Source organism: Sphaerodactylus townsendi, linkage group LG06 (assembly GCF_021028975.2).
Source record: "Sphaerodactylus townsendi isolate TG3544 linkage group LG06, MPM_Stown_v2.3, whole genome shotgun sequence".
In the NCBI taxonomy this organism is placed as follows: Eukaryota; Metazoa; Chordata; class Lepidosauria; order Squamata; family Sphaerodactylidae; genus Sphaerodactylus; species Sphaerodactylus townsendi.
The window spans coordinates 113,706,414-113,732,067 of NC_059430.1; the positions used below are offsets into that span (position 1 = coordinate 113,706,414).

The following is a 25,654-nucleotide window of genomic DNA, read 5'->3' on the forward strand; positions in this document are numbered from 1 at the left end:
CAGTTTTAAAAATACATTGGGAATGAGGAGTGAGAGAGAACAAAACCAACCCTGAGACCAATTAGAAGCCTTGCTGAGCAAGAGCCTCATCTCCACGCAATTCAAACTTGAATCACTGGTGACACCAATCCAGTTTCCCATTTTAATGCAGCCTTGGATGTGTACGGGGGGCCAGAAAGGTGGGGGACTGAGCCTCAGAGTCCTGCCCTGTCAAGACTCTGGCCCACCAAGAAGCCATCCAGCACCCATATGCACTTTGGACCTCTGGCACATAGAACATGGAAGAGTCATGTTCCAAGCAGCACCGACGCACAATATTTCCTGCCTTTCCTCCTGAGCTTCGGGAGTCACATGATTACATCACTTTTGACTGACAACTGTGCCTTTCTGAGTTAATACAAAAGTGGGAGAAGAAGAGAAGAAGAAGAGTTTGTATGTATATCCCCCCTTTCTCTCCTGCAGGAGACTCAAAGGGGCTGACAATCTCCTTGCCCTTCCCCCCTCACAACAAACACCCTGTGAGGTGGGTGGGGCTGAGAGAGCTCCGAGAAGCTGTGACTAGCCCAAGGTCACCCAGCTGGCGTGTGTTGGAGTGCACAGGCTAATCTGAATTCTCCAGATAAGCCTCCACAGCTCAGGCAGCAGAGCTGGGAATCAAACCCGGTTCCTCCAGATTAGATACATGATCTCTTAACCTACTACGCCACTGCTGGAAAGAAAAAGCATAGAAGGAAGGGGGAAAATGTTCCATCGGAAGTCATTGCTGAGATCTGCAAACCACTGGCATCGTCTGTAGAGCTTTCCGGCCAAACACAAGGTACGAGTGGAAAATGTATTTATACAGATTACACCTTGCTGTTCCCTCAAAGGGAACCCAAAGAGCCTTACAGCATTGTTCTCCTTATCTCCATTTCACCCTCACAACAAACCTGCGAGGCAGGTTAGTTTGAGAGTAAGTGGCTGGCCAGAGGTCATCCAGCATGTATCCATGATGGAGCAGAGAATTCAAACCCAGGCATCCCAGGTTTTAGTCAAACACTTGAGCCACGACAGCACACTGGCCCCAGACTCTAGTTCTGAGACCTGTGTGATTTCCCCCCCTGTAATTTAACATGCATGAGAGCAATCAAGGTTCTCAGGTAGCTGTCTGGGACGACCCATCTCGCAAGGTGTTCTGTTACCTTCTCTAACAGTCGTGACAGTGAGCATAGGAGTCTTCGCCAAATCATTCCAGCAAGACCTATTCTGGATCAAAAAAGATAAAATAATCCAAAGTCTGAGGATTAAACATAGTCTACCACAGGGGTCTGCAACCTGTGGCTTTCCAGATGTTCATGGACTACAAATCCCATCAGCCCCTGCCAGGGTGGCCATGCTGGCAGGGGCTGATGGGAATTGTAGCTCATGAACATCTGGAGAGCCACAGGTTGCAGACCCCTAGTCTAACAAAAGCCGGCCCTGATCTGGATAGTCTAGTCTAGTCTGATCTCGTCAGATCTGAACCTAACCAGCCCTAGTCCTGACCAGCCCTAGTCAATATTTGGACTGGAGACCACCCAGGAATACCAGGGTCCCTATGGAAAGGCAGGCAATGGCAAACCACCTCTAAGTGCCTCGCCTAGAAACCCCAGGGTGCTATGAATCAGCTGTAACCGGACTGCAAAGAAATAAAGAAACAGACGTCATTTTGGGTTGGGACGGCCAAATCTTCCATCCAGCACAGCACTCAAGAGGACCAGGTTTCATTGCCTGAATACCTTAGGATGTAGACCACATTCGTACCCGGCGCCTGCTCTTTCTCAGCACAGCGCACTCCATTTTTTCCTCCGTATATCCTCTCTCTGTTTCTCTCTCCCTGTCTCTCTCGCGCTCTCTCTCTCTCTCTGCTGTAGACAGAAGAGCCAGCTAAGTAGCATTCTCAGCTAAGCAACACCACCGGGAGAAAGAAACCGTCTGCCACTCAACCAGAAGAGACTGCCCCGTAGACCTTGGGGTCTTTCCCGCAGCCACTTGCTCAGAGCTGCCAAGAGATCAAGTCGGAGTTATCTGCAAACCGGAGTCAGTGTGAAATATTTACAAGGCCTTTTAAAGCCATCTTCCAAACGCTGGGAAATCAGTTCCCAGGGCCAAGAATATGGCTCTCGTATTAAGCTAAAGAACAAAAGGAGGCGAAAAAGACAAGAGGCAGGATCGGAGGGGGAGAAATCAGGGAAGGAAGCCTGCGACTTGAAAGTGCTTCTAGTCCACAGCACCTTAAACGTAGTTTATATTCCAGTAGTTATTAAAAATAAAAAAAAAGCTAAGAGCAAAGCAAGCTGTTCATTTGCAACCCGTCCCTGGGGTTTAATAAAGATCCACTCACTGCCGTAGTATCATTTTTATGCTGTCATAAAGCCGGTCCATTTAGCAGGTTTGTGTTACTTCAGCAGTTAGCACTGCATGAAAAGCAATTCCAGAAGGAAGAAAAAGGTTGGGGGGAGGGGGGAGAACCTCCAAAAGAACAGGGAGGGGATACGGAAAAGTGGAGGTGAGGCATCGGAAAGCCACTTTAATCAAATCCTCCTCTCCCTCCGCTCAAAAAATAAGCCCCGATGAGCCCGATGGGAAAGAGAATTCCACGGACATCAGGAAGCACTTTGAAGCCTCACGAAATGTGAGTTTTCACAAGGTAGCTCTTGCTTATTCAGAGGCACAAAAGTGAGCACTCAGTGGCGACAGCTGCCCACCTCCAGGAGGAGGGCCAGGGAACCTCCCAGAATTACCACAGATCTCCAGTCAAGAGCAATCTGTTTCCCTGGAGAAAATGGCCGGTTTGGGGGATGGACTCTATGGTTGCGGTCCATCCCCTCCCTACACCCCACCTTCCCTAAGGCCTCCAGAAATTTCCTAACCCAGAGTTAGCAACCATGAGGCGGGAGTCGAAAGTGTCAAGCACCTGTTCTAAGTTAACAGGTTTCTTTGGATTGATCTCGTTTTACACCAGCCTTTCTTTGCAACACCTGCCCCCCTTCCTGCCTAAGCATGTAACTAAGCCTACAGATGTACAGTTCTATGTATCTGAGGAAGGGGAGAAGAGTTTGGATTTATACCCCGCTTTTCTCAACCGCAAGGAGTCTCAAAGCGGCTTACAAACGCCTTCTCTTCCTTTCCTCACAACAGGCACCTTGTGAGGTAGGTGGGGCTGAGAGAGTTTGGAGAAAACTGTGGCTGGCCCAAGGTCATCCAGCAAGCTTCATGTGGAGGAACAGGGGAAACAAACCTGGTTTACCAGATTAGTGTCGACCGCTTATGTGGAATTGCGGAGAATCAACCCCAGTTCTCCAGATTAAAGTCCACCGCTCCTAACCACTGCTCCACGCTAAAGCCCTGACTCACAAAAGTTTATGATGGTGTTGCCAGACTCCTTTGTAACTTTGCTGCTCCAGACTAATACGACTACCCTTCTGGAACTATCACAGAAGGGCCTAAAACAGATGCCAGGTTTTCCTAATTACAAAGAACAATGCTGTCGTTTATTATGGCCAATAAGAAGGGGAACTGAGAAATGGAGAGCCCAATGAGACCAGATGGAAAGGACACCCAAATTCAGTATCCCGTTTCAGACAGCAGCCAACCCAAACTCTCCAGGAAGTCCTCCCACAGTCCATGACATCTAGTGGCCTACTGCCTCTGAGCATGGAGGTTCCACTGACCTTTCCCAGAAACGAGCTATGGCTGGATTCCCAACCATGAATTCATATAGACCCCTTTAAAACCTGTCAAAACTTGTGGTTGTCCCAACATCCTGTTTTCCACAAACTGCTTTTGTGCGTGCGTGAAGTGTTTTCTTTTAACCTGTCCTGAATTGATTGCCCACAAATGTCATTCTGAGACCCTAAACTTTTAGAATGTACATGTCAGCCCTCCAGATGTTATGGACTACAGTTCCCATCATCTCCTGCCAGCATCATGCTGGCAGGGTATGATGGGAACTGTAGTCCATAACATCTGGAGGGCCGTGAGTTTGACACCTGTGTTTCAGAGGGAGGAAAAAAAGTTCTCTCTGTCCTTTTTGTCTATTGCCCAGTAGCGGATAGGGACAAAACTGCTGAGGGTTCCCGGTCTTGACTTCAGTTTGCTTCGTAAAATGCCTCCCCCAACAGAGACTCAACGCAACTTGCCAACAACAAGATGCAAACCAGGCCTTTCTGGTGTAAATGGATACTTGGGAACTTCTTGTATTTTTCTGCCAGCTTCATTCCCTTTTGTTTTGGGGGCCTCCAGAGATTCGGACTGCCTTGTACTGATGGGTTTAATTTCAAAGAAGAGTCCTTGTGATCCAAGCAACGGAGCAAGCATAAACGGGTCCGAGCAAAGGAGGAAAGGAGAAAAGTTGGACCCTTGCCGGGCACAGAGACCTCACTCTGACATCCCACCCATTGAATGGGATCAGCACCCTATTTGATTTGGCCATGGCACGTAAGCAATAGGCCCCAGGGAGTGTGTTGGAGCTCTGATTTGGCTGTAAGGAAGCAGCAATTTCAGGACAGCGAGTGGGAGGAGGGGGAGGAGGAGGAGGCAGCTTAGGGCATTTTCACTCGTTCTGGCAACATCAATTTAGCCTAGTTCACAAACAAACACACGTACATGCCACGTACAAATGTATGCTTGATTTTTTTCTTTATAACTTTCCCAAGCAATTCTCATGTTCCATTCAATGCACACACAACTAAATATGGGATTTAAGCCCCACATCGCTGGAGGCATCGGTCCTGTTTCAGTTGCACGGTTGCTTCAAAGCAAAGCCACCAACTACCACCAAGCTTACTCCCGAGTAATACACGCCTCGGCGCCAACCGTTTTTCTAAACTAAAGCCTCAGTATTCAGGTTAAATTGCAGTGTTGGCCCTTTGTGATAAAGAAGTGGGTTTTGGGTTGCAATTTGGGCACTCGAGAAGGTTCGCCATCACTGATCTAGAACTTTCCTGGCAGACCGGTCCACCTGGCCACTTTTATATTTAGAAGGTTGGGGGTAGGGAGGAATTCCTTTTTCAGAGCCTTGCTGAATCTCACCAAGCTAGACTCAGGTATTATGGCCTTGTCAAGTCTGTTTCAGCTCCTACCATCTCTAAACAGATTGTCCAGTGATTGTATTTTATTGTGTCATCTTATATATTTGATTATACACACACACACTAACCATCTATGTTTATAGTTAACTAGTCCAAGAGTTTCAGATAGGAAGCAGTCTATACAGTTATCCCCAGAGGTGGGATCCAGCAGGTTCTCACAGGTTCCCGAGAGTAGGTTACTAATTATTTGTGTGTGCCGAGAGGGGGTTACTAATTGGTGATTTTGCCACGGGATTTTTCCTCAGTTACGCCCCTCCTCTCAGCAGTAGCGTGCAGAACTTGAAGCAGTCTAGCAGGAGGTGCACCGGCGTGCGTGGCAGCCTGCGCCTGCGTGCATTCGTTTCCCGCCCAAGGACCGGCGCAGTGGCTGCGTCCTTGCCACAGCCCCGCCCTGGAATGCCCTGCCCCTGGAATGCCCGGCCACGCCCCCGTCGTGCCCCGCCCAGCCCCATTGGCACTACGCCACAGTTTGAATCCCACCACCATGGGAACCTGTTACTAAAATTTTTGGATCCCACCACTGGTTATCCCTTCCACATTGCAGGAGTTAACAGCGCAGCACTCCCATAACCTGGAAACCCACATAAACATTTTCGCCCTCCCTTCACACCAGAGAATAAGTCTGAATTTTTTCACTTCCTTTTATTTAAACTTAAAAAAACTTTTAAAAGATAAAATATGTTGCTATTATACAATACTATGCATATATTTTATGCATTGCTGAGTTTCTAAAGTTTTCCTGTGTCGTCTGCTGGCCTTTTACGTGTCATCTACGGCTTCCGCAAAACTCCAAAGAAAATTCCCATTTCGTTTCTTATGCCGATCTGCGAAATATCAAAACCCCAATGGGGAAAATCACAATGTGGAAGGGATAACTGTACGCTTAAGATGAAAACACCAGGATGGCGGCCTGTGGTCAAACCGGGGGTCATCTCAGATGGAATACAAACTCCGGCAGCAGTCTAGAGGCGGTGGTAGGATTCAGCCGGTTCGCACCACTTCGACAGAATTGGGTTAAAATGGTGCTTGTGAACAACTGGTTGTTAAATTATTTGAATCCCACTGCTGCTCTAGAGGCATTTATGAATACCAAGTCAGAGACTCAGACCATGAAGTTCCTCAGACCCAGTCAGAGAATCAGTACGCCCAGTTAAGGGCATGTCTTTTTGGTCTGAGACAGCAGCTTGCCAGTCACAAAAACTTCTTCCTCCACAGTGACCTAAGATCAGGGGTCCTCAACCTTTTTGACCCTGAAGACACCTTTGGTATTCTGATACAGGGTGCTGGGCGGAACTGCAGAATGGCTACCCCAGGAGACAGAGCCAAACACACCGAGAAAGCCCAAGCGCAGAGGAAAAGAAGGGTGATTTAAAAATACATTGGGAAATAAAAGTGAGAGTGAATGAAACAAACATTGGTCAATTCCACACAGCAAACGTATAATAGGTTGCGGTCGTTATACGGGAACCCGGTTTCCTTTTCCCTGTTCACATGTGCTGTGCGGGCAGCGATTGCAGCCCATGGAAACAATCCGGGTTGCTTTCATGCTTTCGCATGGAGATGCTTTTTTAAAAAAAAAAAAACCCACTAATTTAAAATTTTAAAAAATTTAATTTCCATGTAGCTATGCAAGTCTGCAGAAAAGAGACTGGACACCCATGCCGATCGTCCCATGATATGATCGGCTGCACCTGCATACCCCGTTTCCCCTAATATAAGACATCCCCGAAAAATAAGACATAGTAGAGGTTTTGCTGAAGTGCGAAATATAAGGCATCCCCCGAAAGTAAGACGTAGCAAAGTTTTTGTTTGGAAGCATGCCCGACGAACAGAACACAGGAAAAATAAGACATCCCCTGAAAATAAGACATAGCGCATCTTTGGGAGCAAAAATGAATATAAGGCACTGTCTTATATTCGGGGAAACACGGTAGCTACATGTGTGCAACACACACAAAAAACTTTAAATGAAAAAGGCACCTTCTTACAACGGCAGGTGGATGCTCTCTGGCCATGGATGGCACGGTGGACATGGGGGAAATAAAGTGCCTCCTGCCTGGCCGTTCACGTGGGAGCGCCTCCAACCTGCGAGTTTGCAAAAGGATCACTGTTTTAGCAATGTTCGGAAATCCCGGGTTGAGGGGCAGACTAGTTTTGCGGACGGGACCTGTGCGAAGTCCCCCCCCCCAAAGGGTTTATATAGCGACCTACACCCGTTACGTTTGCCCTGCACGAAACTGACCAGAGTTTCAGAGCAGGTACAATGATACTTTTATTTGCAGAGTCAATTAGGCCAGGGGTCTGCAACCTGCGGCTCTCCAGATGTTCATGGACTACAAATCCATGAATTGTAGTCCATTAACATCTGGAGAGCTGCAGGTTGCAGACCCCTGAATTAGGCCTTCGGGGCAGATCAGAAGACTTGCTGGACAAGAGCCGTGCCTGGCTCACTTTCTAAAAACACTGGGTGCGTACCAAAAAAGGTGTTGGTTGGGCACGATGGGGCCCACAGGCACCCTGCTATGCATTCCTGGAGGTGTCTGGACTTCCTTAAGCAAAGCAAGTAATCAAGTATGGAGTGCAGGACCCTCACCGCAAACTAGCTCCAAACAAAGTACAGATGGGGGGGGGGGGCAAGTTCATACACTCCTAAGTAGAACCCTAAGCAGGAACAAGATGTCAGCTATAACTGTGGCTTCTTTGAGCCAGCGTAGTGTAGCAGGCACAGTTTTAGACTGTACTCTGTCTTAGATAAAGATGTTAGTAAGGTCAGTTGAGGTGCACCGTGTCTGAGAAGATTGTATGCTTCCGCAATCGAATGTAGTCCCAAATGAATATGAAAATTATCGTTCATTTTTACACAGTGCCTTTCTCAAAACTATTATGTTGGGCATTATTGAATGTGGTAGTTTGATAAAAGAGCATTTATAGTCCATCAAATGACTAGCACGAATGCTTGCCTTTCACAAACTGAGTCACACTTTTTCCTGGCACTTTTGGTAGGCACTAAGACCCAGGAGGAGCATTCTACAGCAAATAAGGTCCCGCATGTTGAGTTCTAGGGCAGCGGAATATACAACCAAACTATAGGATCTGGTAGAACCAGGTTCAAATCCACACCCTGCCATGGAATCTTGCCGGGCGACCTTAGGTCAGTCACACGCTCTTGGCCTGACCTACTTTGCAGGGTTGTTGTGAGGGGAAAATGAAGCAGAGGTGTTTTGGTGAATCTTGTAAGCTGTTTTGGCCTTCCCTTCGGAAGCAAGACAGGGTATAAATGAAGTAAATACAATTTTAAAAGTGTATGCAGTCTTGAGCTGGCTGGAAGAGCAGAATTTTTTAAAAGAAGTATGCTAAATAATAGTGCTAATTTCCCCCCCACCAAAACAGCCAGCAGCAGCCTAGTTTTCCCACCAAAGCTCACTGTTCATCCCACCCACCCCCAATACTGCCATCAAGGACCAAGCCTTCCTGCAGCTAAAAGGGGGGGGGGATCTTTGGCAGCACTGAACACTTGGGGGAAAATATCTCCATATAAGGAGGGGCTCGGCTGAATGGATTGGTCACAGATTGGCCTGCCTTCTTTCTAGTGAGAAGAGGGAGAGCTGCCCCAAGCCCTCAAACCTCTAAGGCAGAACCTTGCCTGAGTTGCATGGGTGTTGGAAGTCCCTTTGGGGTCCTGGCGCTCAGGATTGCGGCTGCCCCTGTCGCCCCCTCAACCGCTGTATCCCATGCAGCTTCGTTTACAGACGTAAACCCCTGGAACCAAGGGCAAAACCACCAGTTTCTCTACCTGCCAGAAAGGACCAGTGACGTTCAAATGGCAGAGACCTCTTGCGTTTTCCCCCCTGAGATGATTTCACAGTACCGACTGAATAGTTTAGGGAGGGAAAGACTGAATGAATTGCGATCCTTAGAAGATATGGTCGGAGGCTGGAGTTTTTTAGTAATGTCACTATAGGTTTTAGCAAGACTGCACAGGCACTTTACAAGTGTAGTTATATTAACTTTGTAATTTTTTGTCATAATCAAATGTATTTTACCTACTACTTGCTTTTTCGTGAGTTGACCTTTTAGTATACAGTCACCGACTGTATATAAGTGCACTTCTCAGTTTGTATTATTATGTGCTGGTCTTTGACTGCAATAAAGAATTTGAATTTGATTTCACAGTTGCTGACTACTAGTACAGAAATTTTCACTGGGTGCAAGGGACGCCGTTCTCCATGAGGTGATGGGGCATCTCCTGGAATTACAACTGATTTCCAAACTAGATATCAGTTACTCTGGAGCAAATGGCCGCTCGGGAGGGTGAATTGTATGAGGTCCCTCCCATCCCCAAATGGCACCCTCCCCAGGTTCCACCCCCCAAAATATCTGGGAATTTTCCAGCCTGGTGCTGGCCACCTTACTGGATGCGCTAGTCCTTTAAAAAGTCTGCTTTAAAAAAATATTCCAACGCTCGATTCCAAAGGCAATGCTGGGAGAAACTGCACAGGGAGAAGAATAGGATTCCCAGTGGCCAGAGAGCAGGTCTCCAGAGTCCTGCCTTGTTTCTCCTGGCCACTGCATTTCCCTACCGTGGCTAAATAGAAACTCACTGGTCGGAGGCAGCATACCTCTCCAGCTGCTAAGTGGCAACAGCAAGGGAGGATCTTGCATTTGGTGCAAAACAAGATGCCAGGCGCAGCACTCGATGGATCTTTGAGCAGATCCGTGATGCAAACATCATCTGCTTCATTTCTACAGGTCATGAAATTCATCGTTTTTCAAAAGTTATGTGGCATGAGCTGTATGTAACGCTGGCAGCTTTGAGGGCACGGCCAGTAATCTGCTTTACGTGCGTAGGTGTGGTGTAGAGAGCCAGTGTGGTGTACTGGTTAAGAGCAGGTGCACTCTAATCTGGGGAACGGGGTTTGATTCCCCGCTCTGCCACTTCAGCTGTGGAGGCTTATCTGGTGAACCAGATTAGCTTGTGCACTCCAACACATGCCAGCTGGGTGACCTGGGGCTAGTCACAGTTCTTCAGAGCTCTCTCAGCCCCACCTATCTCACAGGGTGTTTGTCGTGAGGGGGGAAGGGAAAGGAGTTTGTAAGCCCTTTTGAAGTCTCCTTACAGGATAGAAAGGGGGAATATAAATCCAACTCTTCTTCTCCCCTCCTCCTCCTCCCCCCCACCTCCTCCAGGTAGTTTGGCCCCATCAGCAAGGAAAGGAAAGAATAACCCATTTCATCCTTGTGCCCCAGAAGGGAGAAATAATGGATATATTTCCTGGACACACAAAGCTGTCTTCTCTTGAATCAGACCTTCGAGGTATCAGCATCAGGACAATCTCAGGAAAAGGTATCTCTTATCACCCACGACCTTTTTGACTGGAGATGTCAGGGACTAATTCCTGAACCGTCTGTGTGGCAAGCAGTTGCCCTACCACTGAGCCACAGTGTCTCTTGCTGATCGTCCCATCTGAATAAGAAATAACCACTGTTGGGGGAAAAAATACCACCAAATAGGATTACAAGTCCAGGCATCGCAGGTTCCGGTGGCCATTCTAAGCATTGCAAACAGCAGTCAAGATGAATAATGTGGGTTTTCTGAAAACATCTGAACAGGACAATTTCCCAATTTAAATGTAAATAAATCCTTTAAATAAGGCTAGCCAAACGCAAAAGAATGTCAGCAAAAGAAGGCCAATGTGCCACGGACAGGCCTGGACTGCGCAGAGGCAGGGTCGCCCACGCGTTATCTCCCATATTAAGCACATCTATGGTGATTGATGTGCAGAACAACCGTGACAACTATTTGGGTGGAAAGGCAGAGAGAGAAAGACAGGGAGAGAGAAGGAGAAGAGGGAGAAGGAAGGCTCCGATACACAGACTATATTTATATATGTGGGTGGGAAAATTTTTCTGCCCTACATCACCAGCGGCGACGTGATGCGCACAACAACCTGGTTGAGCGCTGGATCCTTCATAGCCCTGGCTAGATCAAATCCCCTGCTTAAAACCCTATTGCTGCCCTTCTGGTTTTGAGACGCCCCGCCCCCAGGAAGCAACACCAAAAAGTAGAAGTAAAAACAGAGAGTCTGGGAGATGAAGGTTCTTGCTGCTGTCACACCTATATCAAACAAGCATCTGCCAGCTGATAGCTTTCTTCTTGTCTTTTGGACGTCAAAGTGGCAGAGACGGCGCCTTAAAATGCACAGGGAGCCGCTGCTACTTTGACAGTGGGTGTTGGTTTCCCCATTATTGGGTGGAATGCGGGAGCTGGAGCAGAAAACTTCAAGCGCTTTTGGAATTGATAAAATAACTCCCTAATTAAGCCGAACTGTCAGTCAACGGGGGCCTTCCGTGCAGCATCAGGAAATAGGAAGCCCTCCCCGCCACACGTGTTGCGCAGCGTACAGGCGCCAAGACCCACAGCGGGAGACCGGGGGGAGGGGGGGGAAGCCCCAGGTCATGACCCAGAGGGAGTGGACAGGCCCTCCCATTCACTCTACAGCTTTGGGGTCACGGCAGGATGTGGGAGAGTCAAGAGGTCGAGACTTCTGGCTCCTAAACTCCACAGCTAATCACTTCAACCGCAATCTGCTTCTTGTTCCTGGCTGTCCCCAGGGGAGGATTTGGGATTACTCTGGAGAAAAACCATTGAAGACAGCTTTCTTAAAAACACCTAGAAAGTGTGTGTGGGGGGGGGAGGGAGCTTTGTTTCCCAATAAGGTTTTTTTAAAGGCTATAAAATTACCTTACGCTTTGTTTTTTGCTACAGTGGCATCCCGCCCTCAATTTATTTTTTTAATTGCCATTCTAACCATTTCTCCGGCACCCCCACCTCAGCAACCACAACAAAATTGAAACACACAAGCGAACCGCTGGAGTTAAAAAGAGACAGAAGTTGAAAGACGTCCCCACACCCACCCCTCCCATTACTAAAAAGAAGGGCAAGAGCGTACAAAGAGCTGTGCTGAATTAAGTCCTAGGGAGCATCCTGTTTCCAATAGCAGCCACCCAGATACTTCTGAGAGGCCCAGGGCATGAAGGTACCAGATTTCACCCGCTGTTGCCTACCTGAACTGGTATTCCAAGGTACACTACCTCTAAGTATGGAGGTTCTCTCTTTTTCCAAAGAGCTCAGAGCAATGTATATAATTCCTTTACCCTGGTTTGTCCTCAGGGGAAGTCTGTGGGGCAGATGAAGCTAGACTGAATTCCAGGCTGAGCTGAGAACTGAACCTGAGTTTCCCAGCTCCTACTTTGTGACTGCACATAAAGCCACTGTGCATAATGCCTCTTGGAACGTTCACACCTCACCATCACGGCCAACAGCCAGCGACTGACATATTCACTGCGATTTCTTCATTTCCTTGTGTCATCTCCTTTCAAAGCCACCGGAAGCCATTCTTGCCTGTAACCACATGAGCCGGCAAAGGGGCCAGCAGCCGAGGCCCGCTTGGAAGTAACTCCCACAATTTGGAAACGGAAGAAGGGAAGCAAGCAGTAGCATTCACAATGACTGAGCCACAGTGACTTGGGACCCAAGGACTTGGGCTCTGGCGCTCTCTCGGCTTGTGTGCTAGGTCTTCTTCATATTGAAGAATGGAGCAAGCTTGTTTCCTGCTGCTCCAGAGACTAGGACCAGGAGTAATGGATTCAAGGGGCAGGAAAAGAGATTCCGCCTAAACATTAAGGAGACTTTTCTGACAGTTAAGGTCTGCTGGACAGTAAACTATCCAGCCTTGGAGTGTGGTAGTGTCTCCTTCTTTGGGGGTTTTTAAAGAGAGGCTGGATGGCCATCTGTCAGGAGTGCTTTGACTTTTATGAGATAGGTAGGAAGAAGCACATAATCCCCTTCCTGCATGGAAGTGAAGGCATTACAGATAAACAGAAGGTTATATATCTTTTAAACAGCCACAACTACGAGCTGTTGGAAGCGGTGGCTAAATTTTTAAATGGTGTTATTTTAACTCGTCAGAAATTGTAAAGTTGTAAAGGCTGTTATTATCTTGCTAAGCTAATCTTAAACAATCTATATGCCATTAAAGGTATTCGAAATCGAAATCGAGTGCTTTGATTGTGTCTTCCTGCATGGCAGGGGATTGGATTGGATGGTCCTTGTGGTCTCTTCCAACTCTATGATCCAAGCAGAGATGCATCTAAGATGAATCTAGGAGCAGCAGTGGCGTAGGAGGTTAAGAGCTCGTGTATCTAATCTGGAGGAACCGGGTTTGATTCCCCGCTCTGCCACTTGAGTTGTGGAGGCTTATCTGGGGAATTCAGATTAGCCTGTACACTGCCAGCTGGGGGACCTTGGGCTAGTCACAGCTTCTCGGAGCTCTCTCAGCCCCACCTACCTCACAGGGTGTTTGTTGTGAGGGGGGAAGAGCAAGGAGATTGTCAGCCCCTTTGAGTCTCCTGCAGGAGAGAAAGGGGGGATATAAATCCAAACTCTTCTTCTTCTTATCCAATTCCCAAGTCCCCCGTTCCACCAGTACCACCACCACCTTGCCTCCCCTCCCCCTCCAATACTCTCAAGGACCTCAGATTCTGATCTGCTTTGCTTCCGGTTGCAAAGAGTGGCTCTTTGGGGGAAAGAAGAAAAACGCAGCTTGGCTGCATTTGGAGATCCCAGGAACCATTTGGTGACAGTTTCCGCACTCCAGTATCAGGTCGCGACTTCCTGCTACATTGGCCTAGCAGACAAGACTCCCTTCGCTCACAGCGGGAGTTCTATCCTGCTTCCCGGCCCTTCCCTCCCCCCCTCCAAAAGCAATTCCTGCCGCACAGGGACAGCTAGTGGGCTACACACCGCCATATTTCAAACCTAATTACAAAGCCGAGCTTGGCTGTAAGGCAGGCCGGCCAGGGAGCCAAGATTTCAGGGAACAGAGTGGGGAACACACACGCCCTTAAAAAAAAATACACCCACAGCCCCTTTACTGCCTCACTAAGTGACAGCTCCCTCCACCCCAAGGATGACTTCTGAAAAAGGAGATGCGTAACCCACCCACCCACCCCACCCCGTGCAAAGAAGATCTATGTTAACCGCTGGGGGAGATGCTCTGATGTGTTAAGCGGTAAGCTGGAGCTGGGATTCGTTGCCGGCTTTAGGAGAGAGGATTGAAGGGTCTGCTGGGAGACTTAAATCTTTGCTTCTAATCCCACCTTCAAGACTGGCTGGTCGGGTGGCCCTCCCGGCCACAATTTCCTCTCCGCAACGTGGGGTGAAGCGCTCGAGAATTCTCAGCTGGCGAGCCTTCTCCCAGCGTTACACGCCCTTGAACTGCTGGCCCAAAGAGGCCACGATTAAAGGCTTAGGTCCCACGACTCAGCAGTTGTGTTTCCATCCCGACGCCACTCAACGTGGCAGCTGGGAGACTCCTGCAAACGGGGCAGGAGGGAGATGAGGAGCGAGCCCCTCGTGGATCTTTAATAAATGGCATGCCACGCAGCTTGTTACTGGAAGACTGAGTGCCCCTTGGCTTCAGGTTCCCTGCAGGGGGTGGGGGAAGCCCTTTCCCGACTCCAACAATGCACAGGGTCAGCAGGGAAAGATTTAACCAGAGAAAGTGGTTCCAACAGGCAGAAGAGATGCCAGATTGCTGAGATATAGATTAAGAAGGGGTGGGTGGGAGAGAAAATATGCAACAGAGTCTGTAGCCTCGGGGAGCCTGTGTGATGCACAGGTTCAGAGCTGTGCACAACAAACTAAACACACAAGAAACATTTTGGGAGGAGCGTAGAATAAAGAGATGCATCAACAACCGGCCGGCCGGGGCAGAAGAGGGGAAAAGGAGCTGAGACCCCACTCTCAGACATAATAAACTGCTGTTTGGCACTGAGATATTGCCCCCAACTCCACGCAAGGGTCGGAAGTGCTCCAGAGATGGGAGGTTTGCCACGGTGCCACAACCCGCTGCTCTTGAAACAAGCAACTGAGCTGCACCAACTTACCAACCATTTTAAATCACTCAGCTGTCTCACAACCCTTGCAGGCATTGGCAGAGTGTTAATTATGCAGAGAAGGGGAAGACTCACGGATTAAAGATAAAACTGGTTGTGGTGGGTTTTCCGGGCTGTGTGGCCGTGGTCTGGTGGATCTTGTTCCTAACGTTTCGCCTGCGTCTGTGACTGGCATCTTCAGAGGTGTATCACAGAGGTAAGTCTGTTACACACTGTGTGACACACTTCCCTCTGTGATACACCTCTGAAGATGCCAGCCATGGATGCAGACAAAACGTTAGGAACAAGATCCACCAGATCACGGCCACACAGCCCGGAAAACCCACCACAACCAGTTGAATCCGGCCATGAAAGCCTTCGACAATAAAACGTTTATCAGGGAACTACATTTCAGACAGGGAAGCTGAGACAGAGAGCACCTCTAGCTGTCTAACTGGCTAAGGACAGGAGGGAAGAAGGAGGCCGCCGAGGAGGAGGAGAAGGAAATTAAACCTGAGTTTACCAATCTAAGGACAGACAAGAGGTGGCACAAAAGGATAGAAGGGTCTCTAACCTTACGTTTGCCCTATGTTGCTGACCACTTGCTCGCCCCCTGCTGGGGATCCTTCTCAGTTCTTTTGCAGGCTGGACGTGGTTACTTCCAACAGAAGGAAAATGCCCTTCTCTGCTGGAAGGGGCAGGTTCTCCAGAAAGCAAAATGACTTACATCACTAGCAAGTACTCACTGGGTGGGAGAAATTACGACCCTGGTTTTTTGGTACCTATCTTCCAATGAAGGGTGAAAAAATAAATGAAACAAAATCAAAACTTCATTCTCCGGGCTGTGCAGTGCAGTCCTCGGAAGGATTACTCTCTCTCTCTCTCTCTCTCTCTCTCTCTCTCTCTCTCTCTCTCTCTCTCTTGAATGCATGAGTTGCATAAAACCTCATTTCCTTTCTGACAATTTGGCGTTCCTGGTCCAGCTCACCTTCATATTTCCGGTTGAAAAAGATACTGACTCCCACCCAGTCTCTTTCTGTCCCATGCACATTTTCCTCCACCTCCATCAACAGAGTGCACGAGAGAGAAAGGTGAAGTCACTATTGCCCTTTGGGACAATGGTCCTCCCTGCAGACCCCCCAGTGCTCTTGGCCACTCAAAGCACGATATCATCCCATGCTTGTAATTGTGACTTTTACGTTCTGGGGGATTTGCATCTCCCTCCCTGCCCCCATCAGCTTGACTCTTGTGTCTAATAGAGCTGTCTGCTGCTGCGCCCTGATCTCCCCAATTAAGACCCCTCCCTCCCAAGGCAAACAAGCTTCTCTTGTAAGCCATCAATCCGGAATTTTTGCTGTCATGGCGAGGAGGCTAATGTTTCCTTTGCCTGCTAAGCAAGGGAGGAGAAAGAAAGAAAGAAAGAAAGAAAGAAAGAAAGAAAGAAAGAAAGAAAGAAAGAAAGAAAGAAAGAAAGAAAGAAAGAAAGAAAGAAAGAAAGAAAGAAAGAAAGAAAGAAAGAAAGAAAGAAAGAAAGAAAGAAAGAAAGAAAGAAAGAAAGAAAGAAAGAAAGAAAGGTCACCTCACTGAGCAGTATCTTGCTATAATCTCTGCATGGTAGAGCAGTGCTATCCCCATTTTACAGACTGGCGGCGAGGGCTGAAGGACAGACTGGCCATTTCATAGACAGGAACTTTCTGCCAGGAATGCTTTGATTATGTGTTCCTGCATTGCAGGGGGTTGGACTTGATGGCCTCTGGGGTCTCTTTCAACTCTATGATTCTGTGGACCCCTGCCCCATAGAACTCCTGGCCAGCAGTGGCGTAGTGGTTAAGAGCAGGTGTACTCTAATCTGGAGGAACAAGGTTTGATTCCTTGCTCTGCTGCCTGAGCTGTGGAGGCTTATCTGGGGAATTCAGATTAGCCTGTACACTCCCACACACGCCAGCTGGGTGACCTTGGGCTAGTCACAGTTCTTCTGTGCTCTCTCAGCCCCACCCACCTCACAGGGTGTTTGCTGTGGGGCAGGGGGGAGAAGGGAAAGGATATTGTAAGCCCCTTTGAGTCTCCTACAGAAGAGAAAAAGGGATATAAATCCAACTCTTCTTCTTTAGGCTCAAGCAAAGCCAGGCCCGACTCAGCTTGGACCCAAGGGAATGGGCGAGCGGATGACTATCTTCAGCTCAGCAGGACGGCCCTGGCAGTTCCGGCTCACTGGGCCTGAGGAGGCCACTTGGCCTGGTTCGTTCCGAGGCCACTTAACTCCCCAGTCTGCCCCCGGGGTGATGAGGATGACGCAAAGAAGCTTGCTTAAAGCCACCCAGCAAGTTTGTGGCAGGAGGGAGTGGCAAACCATCCTGATCCGCAGCTGCTATTCTGCAGCCGCTCTGTAGAGGGAGCCACAAAAGGACAGAGTGCCAAGGTGAGGAATTACGGCACGTTCTTCTCTGGAGAGACGCCAAAAAGCTGGGGAGATCTCACCTGATCACGCTAGGATATGACAGGCATAAATCTTGCCCTGGTTTTACGGGTTCCCTCGGGGATAACTTGCAGCTTTGCAAGCGGCACGTGTTCAAGGCTGACCGAAGAGAAATGCAGAGGATGGGACTAGCACCGGAAGGCCTGCTAGTCACACAAAAGACTAACACAAACACACCCTTTCCCCTTCTCTCACTGAGCTTCATTTCTCAACAGTCGCACTGCCATTACACCAAAGGCAGCCGGGGAAACGTACACTGCAAACCATTCAGCCTCCCGACTGGGCTACTTCTGAAACACTTCTCGGAAGATCAAGTGGTTTCAAGCTTCTCTAGCCATGGCCTTTGGCTGGTGCATTCAATAAAATGTGGGTGTTCGAACTGCTACGTTTCTTCGCTTTGAGCTTCTCTTTCTTCGGGGGGAAAAACTGCACAACGCATCACGCGGAACTGCCGGAGTTGAATGACAGAAATAATACGGGCTGCTCCTTGGGTGGGCTCCTCTGCTGGCTACCGTGACTGGAACTTGGATCACCTGGAGTGGAAACTTAGCCTACACTGTGCAGCGCACCTGCCCTGGGGGAGGGGGTGTGGCTCAGCAGTACATCTTCTGCTTCGCACGCAGAAGGTCCCAAATTCTATCCCCGTCACCTCCAGTTACAAGGACGAGGCAGTAGGTGATATGAAAGGCCTGAGACCCTGGATAGCTGCTGCCAACCAGAGTAGACAATACTGATTTTGGAAGGCCAACGGTCTGACTCGGTAACGGAAGGCAGAGAGGGCCATGCCTCTGATAAAGCAACTTGTCTGATGTCAAAGCACCCTCTTTCTCTGCAGGTCCCAAATGTTAGTGGACGGATTATTTCATCTCTAGGTCTTCTGAGGTAAAAACGGTGTCGGGGCCGGCATTAGAACTTTGACACGGGGATTCTTGCTACATTACATTTAGCTCTACTTTTGCGACTTCCCATGCTTTCCCAGATTTTGCAACTACAGATCTACCTGCAAGACCTGCTAATTTGTGTGCCGTAAGAAAGTCAGTACTGCAGCATACGGGAGAGTGGCGGCAGAGGGGGGGGGGGCACACTTAAAGAAGGCATCTCATTACCCAAGACTTAAATGCAGGCGCCTCTAGGGACAACAAAACCAGCTGCTGAGCAGATGAACTTAAGTGGAAGCACACTGGCACCCTCGAAGGACATGTCCAGACAGCTCTGATTTCAGGCGGCGGCGGAGGGAACCAGGAAATGTTTCTGCAGAACATCCAAGCCACCATGCAACTGCAGATTTGGGACCGTGCTGGTCCCATGCATGGAAGTAACCAGGTTGGGATGTACAGTTCACTGTAGAGAAGCACCACAGTGGTGCTGGAACGTGCTGTCAAGTCACAGCTGACTCATGACAATTCTGTAGGTTTTCAAAGGAAGAGATGGACAGTGGTTTTCCCTTGCCTCCCCATCCATGTATTATCTAGGGCAGAGGTGTCCAACTCTACTGCTTCAGATGTTCATGGACTACAGTACCCATCAGCCCCTGCTGGCACGGCCATGAACATCTGAAGCGCCAGAGTTGGACACCCCTGATCTAGGGCCAACCTTGCTTAAGCTGCTGAGATACGAAGAGATTGGGTTCGCCATTGCCTGCCTCTGAGTAGCAGCCCTGGACTTCCTTGGTGGTCTCCCACCCAAATACTAACCAGGGTCAACCCTGCTTAGCTTCTGAGATCTGACAAGATTGAACTAGCCTGGGCTATCCAGGTCAGGAAACGCCACATGAGCCCTAGCTGGGAAAAGAATGATACCCATCTTTTCAGCTTCCCATACTACATAGGGTATTGCACTGCCAGACCAGAAGCAGGGAAAGCTACCATGTAGACCCACCCCGCCAGCACAGTTTTGCAGCTCCGGAAGAAACCTTGTGGGCTCTTCCAACATCCTCCACTACCCACTGCAAAAAGTCCAGATCTCCTATGCTGTTGGACTCTAGTCTCCTCTTATAATTATTTAGATGAAAGAGGAAGAGATATGCAAAGGGGTATTACTGTACTTTGTTTTGGCCCTTGGTACTGAAATATGAGAGAGAGACAGAGAAAATAAGAGTTGCGGACTTCAAAGAAGCTCAGAACAGACTGTAGCAAAGGTATATGCGTGGCTCCACCAGGGAATCTCCATGCAAACTCGGGCGACGCATCTACGAACAGGATTGGCTTTGCCTGCCGAGCATTAAGCTTGCTGGAGAAGTCAGCAAAAACTTATGCCGGAATCAGGGTTCGACTTTAAGGCACTGATGGGCTGTCGCTTTATTTTGGAGTCAAGATCTGTGTGAAGCGATATCTTCGCAGGTGCATGTGAGGAAGTGAACGCCTGCTCTCAAAACCTCCCACTGCAATAAATTTTTATCATCTTTAAGATGCTAGTTGGACTCCTGTGCAGTCTTGCTACCTCCCTGGAATTATAACCTCAGACATGGGATTCTCAGATACTTCAGCATGACAGAATCAGCAACAGGTGCACGCCACATGCAAGGCTATCTGAGGCAGTCGAGTTTGTTCTGGGATTTCCGTAGTCCCACCCAGTTTAGGTCCACTGCCCCCCCCCCCCCCAGGGCCCTGACTCCCCAAAATAAATGCAGTCCTTTTCTGCAGCTATTAACAAGTGGCCAGAACACAGAGAGGAGTTCTCTTTTCAGGAATGTGAACAGCAAATCTCGGTGTGTCATAGAGGATCAAGGTTTGTTGAACGCTCAAAAAGAACCGCTGGAAAAAATCGTCGAGGGTGCCGCCTAATCTGCCGCACAAGGAAACCCCAAGATAAGATGGAAAGGGTTGTGGGGTTTTTTTTAAAAAAAGGGAATATAACAGAACCACATCCTTTTGACCTGACAACTGTGGGATCCAGCGTGACATAATCTCCCTCTTTTCCCCATACCGCTGGTCTCACAACCCTCAATGATGCAGGCAAGCGGGAGCCTGCCCAGCCAGCTAGACCAGAGCTGAGTGTCTCGGTGGAGTGAAGAGAAGTAGGATCCCCCCCCCCCTTTCTTCCTTGTAAGCTCAGGGAGAGCAACCCGAGTCTACACTAAATCACAATAAGAGAGGAATCGATTCCTACTGACAGAAATGTTTAACAATCCAAAGGCAACTGCCCGGAGCTCTGCCAGTAGAACTGAATCTAAAGAGAAGAGGGGGGTGTGCCTGTCTGGAAGAGAGACAGGCTAAGAGGATGGAAGACCACGCATCCTCCTTCTGTTTGCTGTAGCGCGGCAAGGGTTACTGCGGTCAGCTCACCTGGGGGAGAGCATCCTTTTCCAAGCCTTCCACAAAAGGCACACTTCTAAGAAGACAGATCCTACCCGGAAATGGCACAGCTTTCTCCAAAAAAAAAAGCCACAACAAACCTGCAAATATGGGATCAACAATTCTCTGTTTCCTCCAAGCCGAGAACAACAGAAATATCAGAAGCAACATTTTAAAAGGGGAAGGGCGCACACACAATTTAATCCTGTTTGATCGTCAGGCAGGGGGAGTTTTTTTCCACCAGTGCATCAGCTGCCCTGTCCGGTTTCAACCGGACCCAGGCTAAAACCTCAAAAAATGGTCTTACCTCCCACCCCCCTCACGTAGTACAAGTTCAGGTCCGTTCTAAGGGCCTCCCCAGCCAGTGGCTTTCTCAAGGGATCACTCCCGAATCTACTTAGGGATGCAGCGGTTCCTGCAATCTACACTGTGTTCTGGAAGAATTCTGTTTATTATGGAAAAAAAATGCCTCCCTAAATAAGAGAGCAGACCTGAAAATCCCATTTCCTGCATTTTCAGCCAATTAGACCGGGGGAGAGACTGGGGCACTGCTTCAGTCTGAACAGATGGGCAGGTGCTACCTGGCTGCAACGGGAGAGAACAGGTGTTTCCTTTCCCCCCTCACTCCCAGGCTTTGGGGAAGCAAGTTTGGTAGGTGGGCCAGACAGCTGAACAGGTGCTATAAAGATCTCCTTCGTCGCCAATGCAACAGGAACCAGACGCATCCCTTCAGCCTATAATGAGCAGAAGGGGACTCTCCTCTTCTGGCATGCCTAGCCGAGCCGGTCTTTCTCCACCCCAAGCCCTGATAAAGAAGCAATTTCCTTTTTGGCAATTCAAGACCCAGAGCGGTTCAGGCCGCAAAGCCGGAATCTCCGTCCTGGCCAGACCCTTGGCGAAACTTGGCAAGCCCCTTCCAAGAGAAGGGGAACAGAAGGCGCGCAACAGGCGCACTTGAATGCAGAATCGTCCCGGACCCGATTCGGCCCAGACTGATCCCAAACCAAATCCGTTCACTCAGAGTTGTTTAAAAACCTGTCCTCTAGGTAAGGGTGCAAGGAGGGGGAGGGGGGGCTCCACACCTTTCCTCCCAACCAAAAGGGGGGGATTCACACAGGGGTGCCAACCAACTAATCCAGATTAACCAAGTCACCCCTGGTTAGTGTTTAACCAACTTTCCCTAGAGGTCCTGCACATTAGGGGGCTTCTGGAGGGGAGGGGGATGGAGGTGGGGAGGCGCCCCCCAGGTGTACCTTCCAACCGGCCGAGCTGTTGCTGTCGCCTTTATCCTTAAAATAGGGCACGTATCGGACCATCCAGTCGTAGATCTGGGAGAGGGTGAGCCGCTTCTCGGGCGAGCTCTCGATGGCCTTGGTGATGAGGTCGGCGTAGGACAGGTTCCCCCACGCGTTGCGCCGGGAGGTCTTGGCCTTGCGGAGCTGTCCAACGTCGGCGCCCAGCGGAGGCAGCGCCGGGCCGCCCTTGCCGCGCTCCGCCGCCCCGCCGGCCGCGTTCTCGGCGCCTTCCGTGCCGCCGCCGCCGGCCAGCGGGTGCTTGGAGCCCCCCACGACGCCGACGCCTCCTCCGGCCGCGGCCCCGTCGTCCTCCTCGCCGGGGAAGTCGGGGTGCGGCAGGGGCCAGGTGCCCGCGCGGGGCCGGCTCTGGGGCTCGAACTCCGGGTCGACGTCTACCTGGTGCGCCTGCCGCTTCTCATCCATGGCTGGCGGGGAGGCGAGTGAGCCGGTCCCCGGGGGGTGGGGTGGGGAAGGGGGGTCCTCTGTATAATTCCAGGCGAGGCTTTGGGGAGGGGGGTCGCAGCGGCGCTCAGGGGGCCAGCATGGTCTCCGAGGGGGTCGCCAGGCAGGTAGGGGGCGGCGGCTCAGAGCATCGCTTCCCGGCCGCCCCCCCCCGGCCGCGGCCAGGCGGCTCAGCGGGCAGGGCGAGGAGCGGCGCGGGCTGCCGCCTCCATGGCGAACGAGCGGGCGCGAGCAACAGATGAGCGCTGCCGGGGGCCGAAGCGGGCTGCGCGGCGGTCGTCGAGAGACGGCGGGCCCTTCCGACGAGCCCCAGCCGGCGCTACAGGCCCCGCGGGGCCGGCATGCCGCTCCCCCGGCCTCTGCTGTTGTCACGCACACCTGGGCTGGCCGGGCAGGTAGCGCGATCCCTCAGTAGCACCTGCGGCCGTCCAGTAGTAGCAGCAGCAGCGCCGTCCTCGTCGTCGTCTCCTGCGCTCGTGCCGCCCCCAGCGGGCGCCGCCTCTCTCCGGGGACCCGGCGGGAGGGCCACATGCTGCGGGAAGGAGGAGGAGGAGGAAGCGGCGGCTGCAGCCGAGCCAAGCAGCCAGCCCGGCAGCCGCTCGTGCGCCTCTCGCTCGCTCGCCCGTGGCACACGCACACTCGCCGCCCGCCAGGCGAGCCGGCTGCACCTCTGGCGGAGGGAGGGAGGGAGGGGTGGGGGCGGGGAAGGGGGCGGGGCCTCGCCGGCAGCACCTTACACGGGAAGAGTAGCCCGACCCGGGAGGGAGGCGGCGGCTGGGCGCTCTGCCGGCCGCCCCGGCCAAACCACATGATCACAACACGCCGGGCTTCCCCCTGCTGCGGCGAGGCGCGGAGAGAGAGGGACGAGCGGGGAAGGCCGGGCAGACCCAGGGCCACCCCGGAAGTCCAGATGTCCAATGCCCCACCACATGCAGCTTCCCCCCCCCCCTTGTAGACGGCGCTTTATGCCTCCAACACGCAAACGCTGCGCATTCTCACGTGCAAGCGCCGGAGCCCCGTGCAGCCTTGCACACCCCCCCCACACACACACACCCCTCTGTCTAGTGCAAGCAGCCTTTCCAAGTCTCTCAAAAGTTGCCCCATTCAAAGTCTATCCCGATCCTGTTCTTCTGCCTGGTGCAAAGTCCCTTAGGAAAAAATCCCAATTTCCATGTCTATCCCCAGCCGCGCTCTTGACCCCGCGCGCACCCCGGGGCGCCCCCACCGGTGGGACAGGGGGAAGACCTGCTCCCCTTCCCCCCACCTTTTTTTCCAAATGTTTGGAGTGTTACACTGACCTGACCCAAATGCCGCCTCCTGATTGGACGGAGCGCGGCACGAGGGCCCGGACCTCGGCACTCTCCCATTGGCCCGATCCCAGCCGGCGTTCTATGAAAAAAAAACCCATAAAAGAAAGGAGGGGCGGGCAGGGAAAAGACGCGTTTGGCTGGGCGAAGGGAACCTCCCTCTGTGACGTCACCGCTTCTCGATTTACCCGCGGGTAACCCAGGGCAACGAGGCTCCCCAGCCTGCGGCCGCTGCGGAGCAAAACCACGCCCACCCTTGCTAAGTCGAGGCACCTAGAAAAAGCCTTTCGCTTAGGCCACGCCCACTTGGCAAAGCCACGCCTCCTGGGACTTTTTCTCCCCTCCCCCATCTTGACCCAGACGGGGTTCAGACGTTGTAATCTGTGGACACGCCTATTTCTCCACTTTTCTTTAAGACAAGCTAGCAGACTCTAGATCAGCAACGTAATGTTACTTTTGCAAATATTAGGGAGAGTGTTTAATCTTTTTGTGTATAAATTGACATTTGAAGGGAGAAAACCTTAGAGAACAGAGGGACAGTCTTGCAATCCTGGGTTTGTAGGAAATCCATCAAGAGCCTAGTGGGTTAACGTTACTTGTGTTAAATATGAGGTTATAAAATTAAAAATAATATAAGGTTATAAAATTAAAAATAAGTGCCCAGTGAAGGGCTGTAACACCTGGAAGAACGTTTGCTTTGCTTTCCTTGGTTTGATCTCCAGCATTTCCACTTAAAGGGACCCTGATGTGGATAAAGTAAAGAGCAAGAATTTTTCTTTCCATTCCCTGATACTAGACCAGGGGTAGGGAACCTGCAGCTCTCCAGATGTTCAGGAACTACAATTCCCATCAACCTCTGTCAGCATGGCCAATTGGCCATGCTGGTAGGGGCTGATGGGAATTGTAGTTCCTGAACATCTGGAGAGCCGCAGGTTCCCTACCCCTGTACTAGACCTTGAGGGAAGCCCAATTTATTTACTTCATTGGTACCACACCTTTCTTTCTTAATGGCGGCCGTTGATATCTCCTGCATTTAGCCACACAAAAAACGTGTGAGATAGCAAAGTCTGGCACTTTGGTCCAAAGTATGTGTTTGTGTTGATGTGCCATCAAGTCACATCTGAAGTACGGCAACCCTGACTTAGAGGTTTTCAAGTCGAGATGTTTGCCATTGCCTGACTCTTTCGAACTGAGAGAATATTGAGAGAACTGTGAGTAGCCCAAGGTCACCTAACAAGCTTTCAGAACAGCGTGGGGATTCGAACCTGAGTCTCAGTGAAGCTGGTAGTCCATAAAATCAGGATCAACAAATTTTGTTTACTTCATTTGCATTCCCTCCCCCCATGCTTTTCCATGCCCCCCATAAGTAAAAAGACTGAACACTTTTAACTTTGAACAACAGTCGAATAAGGAGGGGGAAAGCCTTGAATATACCAGTAGGGATCAGCCTCCCTGTCCTAAGATTACATTCCCAAGAAGACCCCAGCAGCTATTTCTGTAAATGGGTAAAATGGAGTCGGTGGGTGTTTTCTAGTCAATTATAGGATAACATATGTCCCCCTTCAGATGTTAGGCCACTAGGGTGAAGAATTAGTTCAAACTCAAACTAGACCTTTATTAGGCATCAGAGAGGGAAAAAAGGAAGAAAATATATAATGTTCACCAGATAGGGTTTAATATAATGATACAGCTGGAAAGAGTATCAGGACTATACAGACATCCAATGGTTATACATACACACAATTATATAACTATTTTAAAACAGACAGAGAAA

At 50.3% G+C, this 25,654-nt stretch overlaps 1 protein-coding gene across 1 annotated transcript in view; it reads right to left on the reverse strand.

Annotated features, from left to right (window-relative positions):
- FOXO6 (forkhead box O6) overlaps positions 1–23,828 on the reverse strand; it is a 143,807-nt gene extending 119,979 nt beyond the window's left edge. The window contains exon 1 of the mRNA XM_048500563.1: positions 22,070–23,828. Coding sequence (XP_048356520.1) covers positions 22,070–22,534 — 465 coding nt within the window. The 5' untranslated portion in view covers positions 22,535–23,828. The remainder of the gene's footprint in view (positions 1–22,069) is intronic.
- Positions 23,829–25,654: the final 1,826 nt, after the last annotated feature.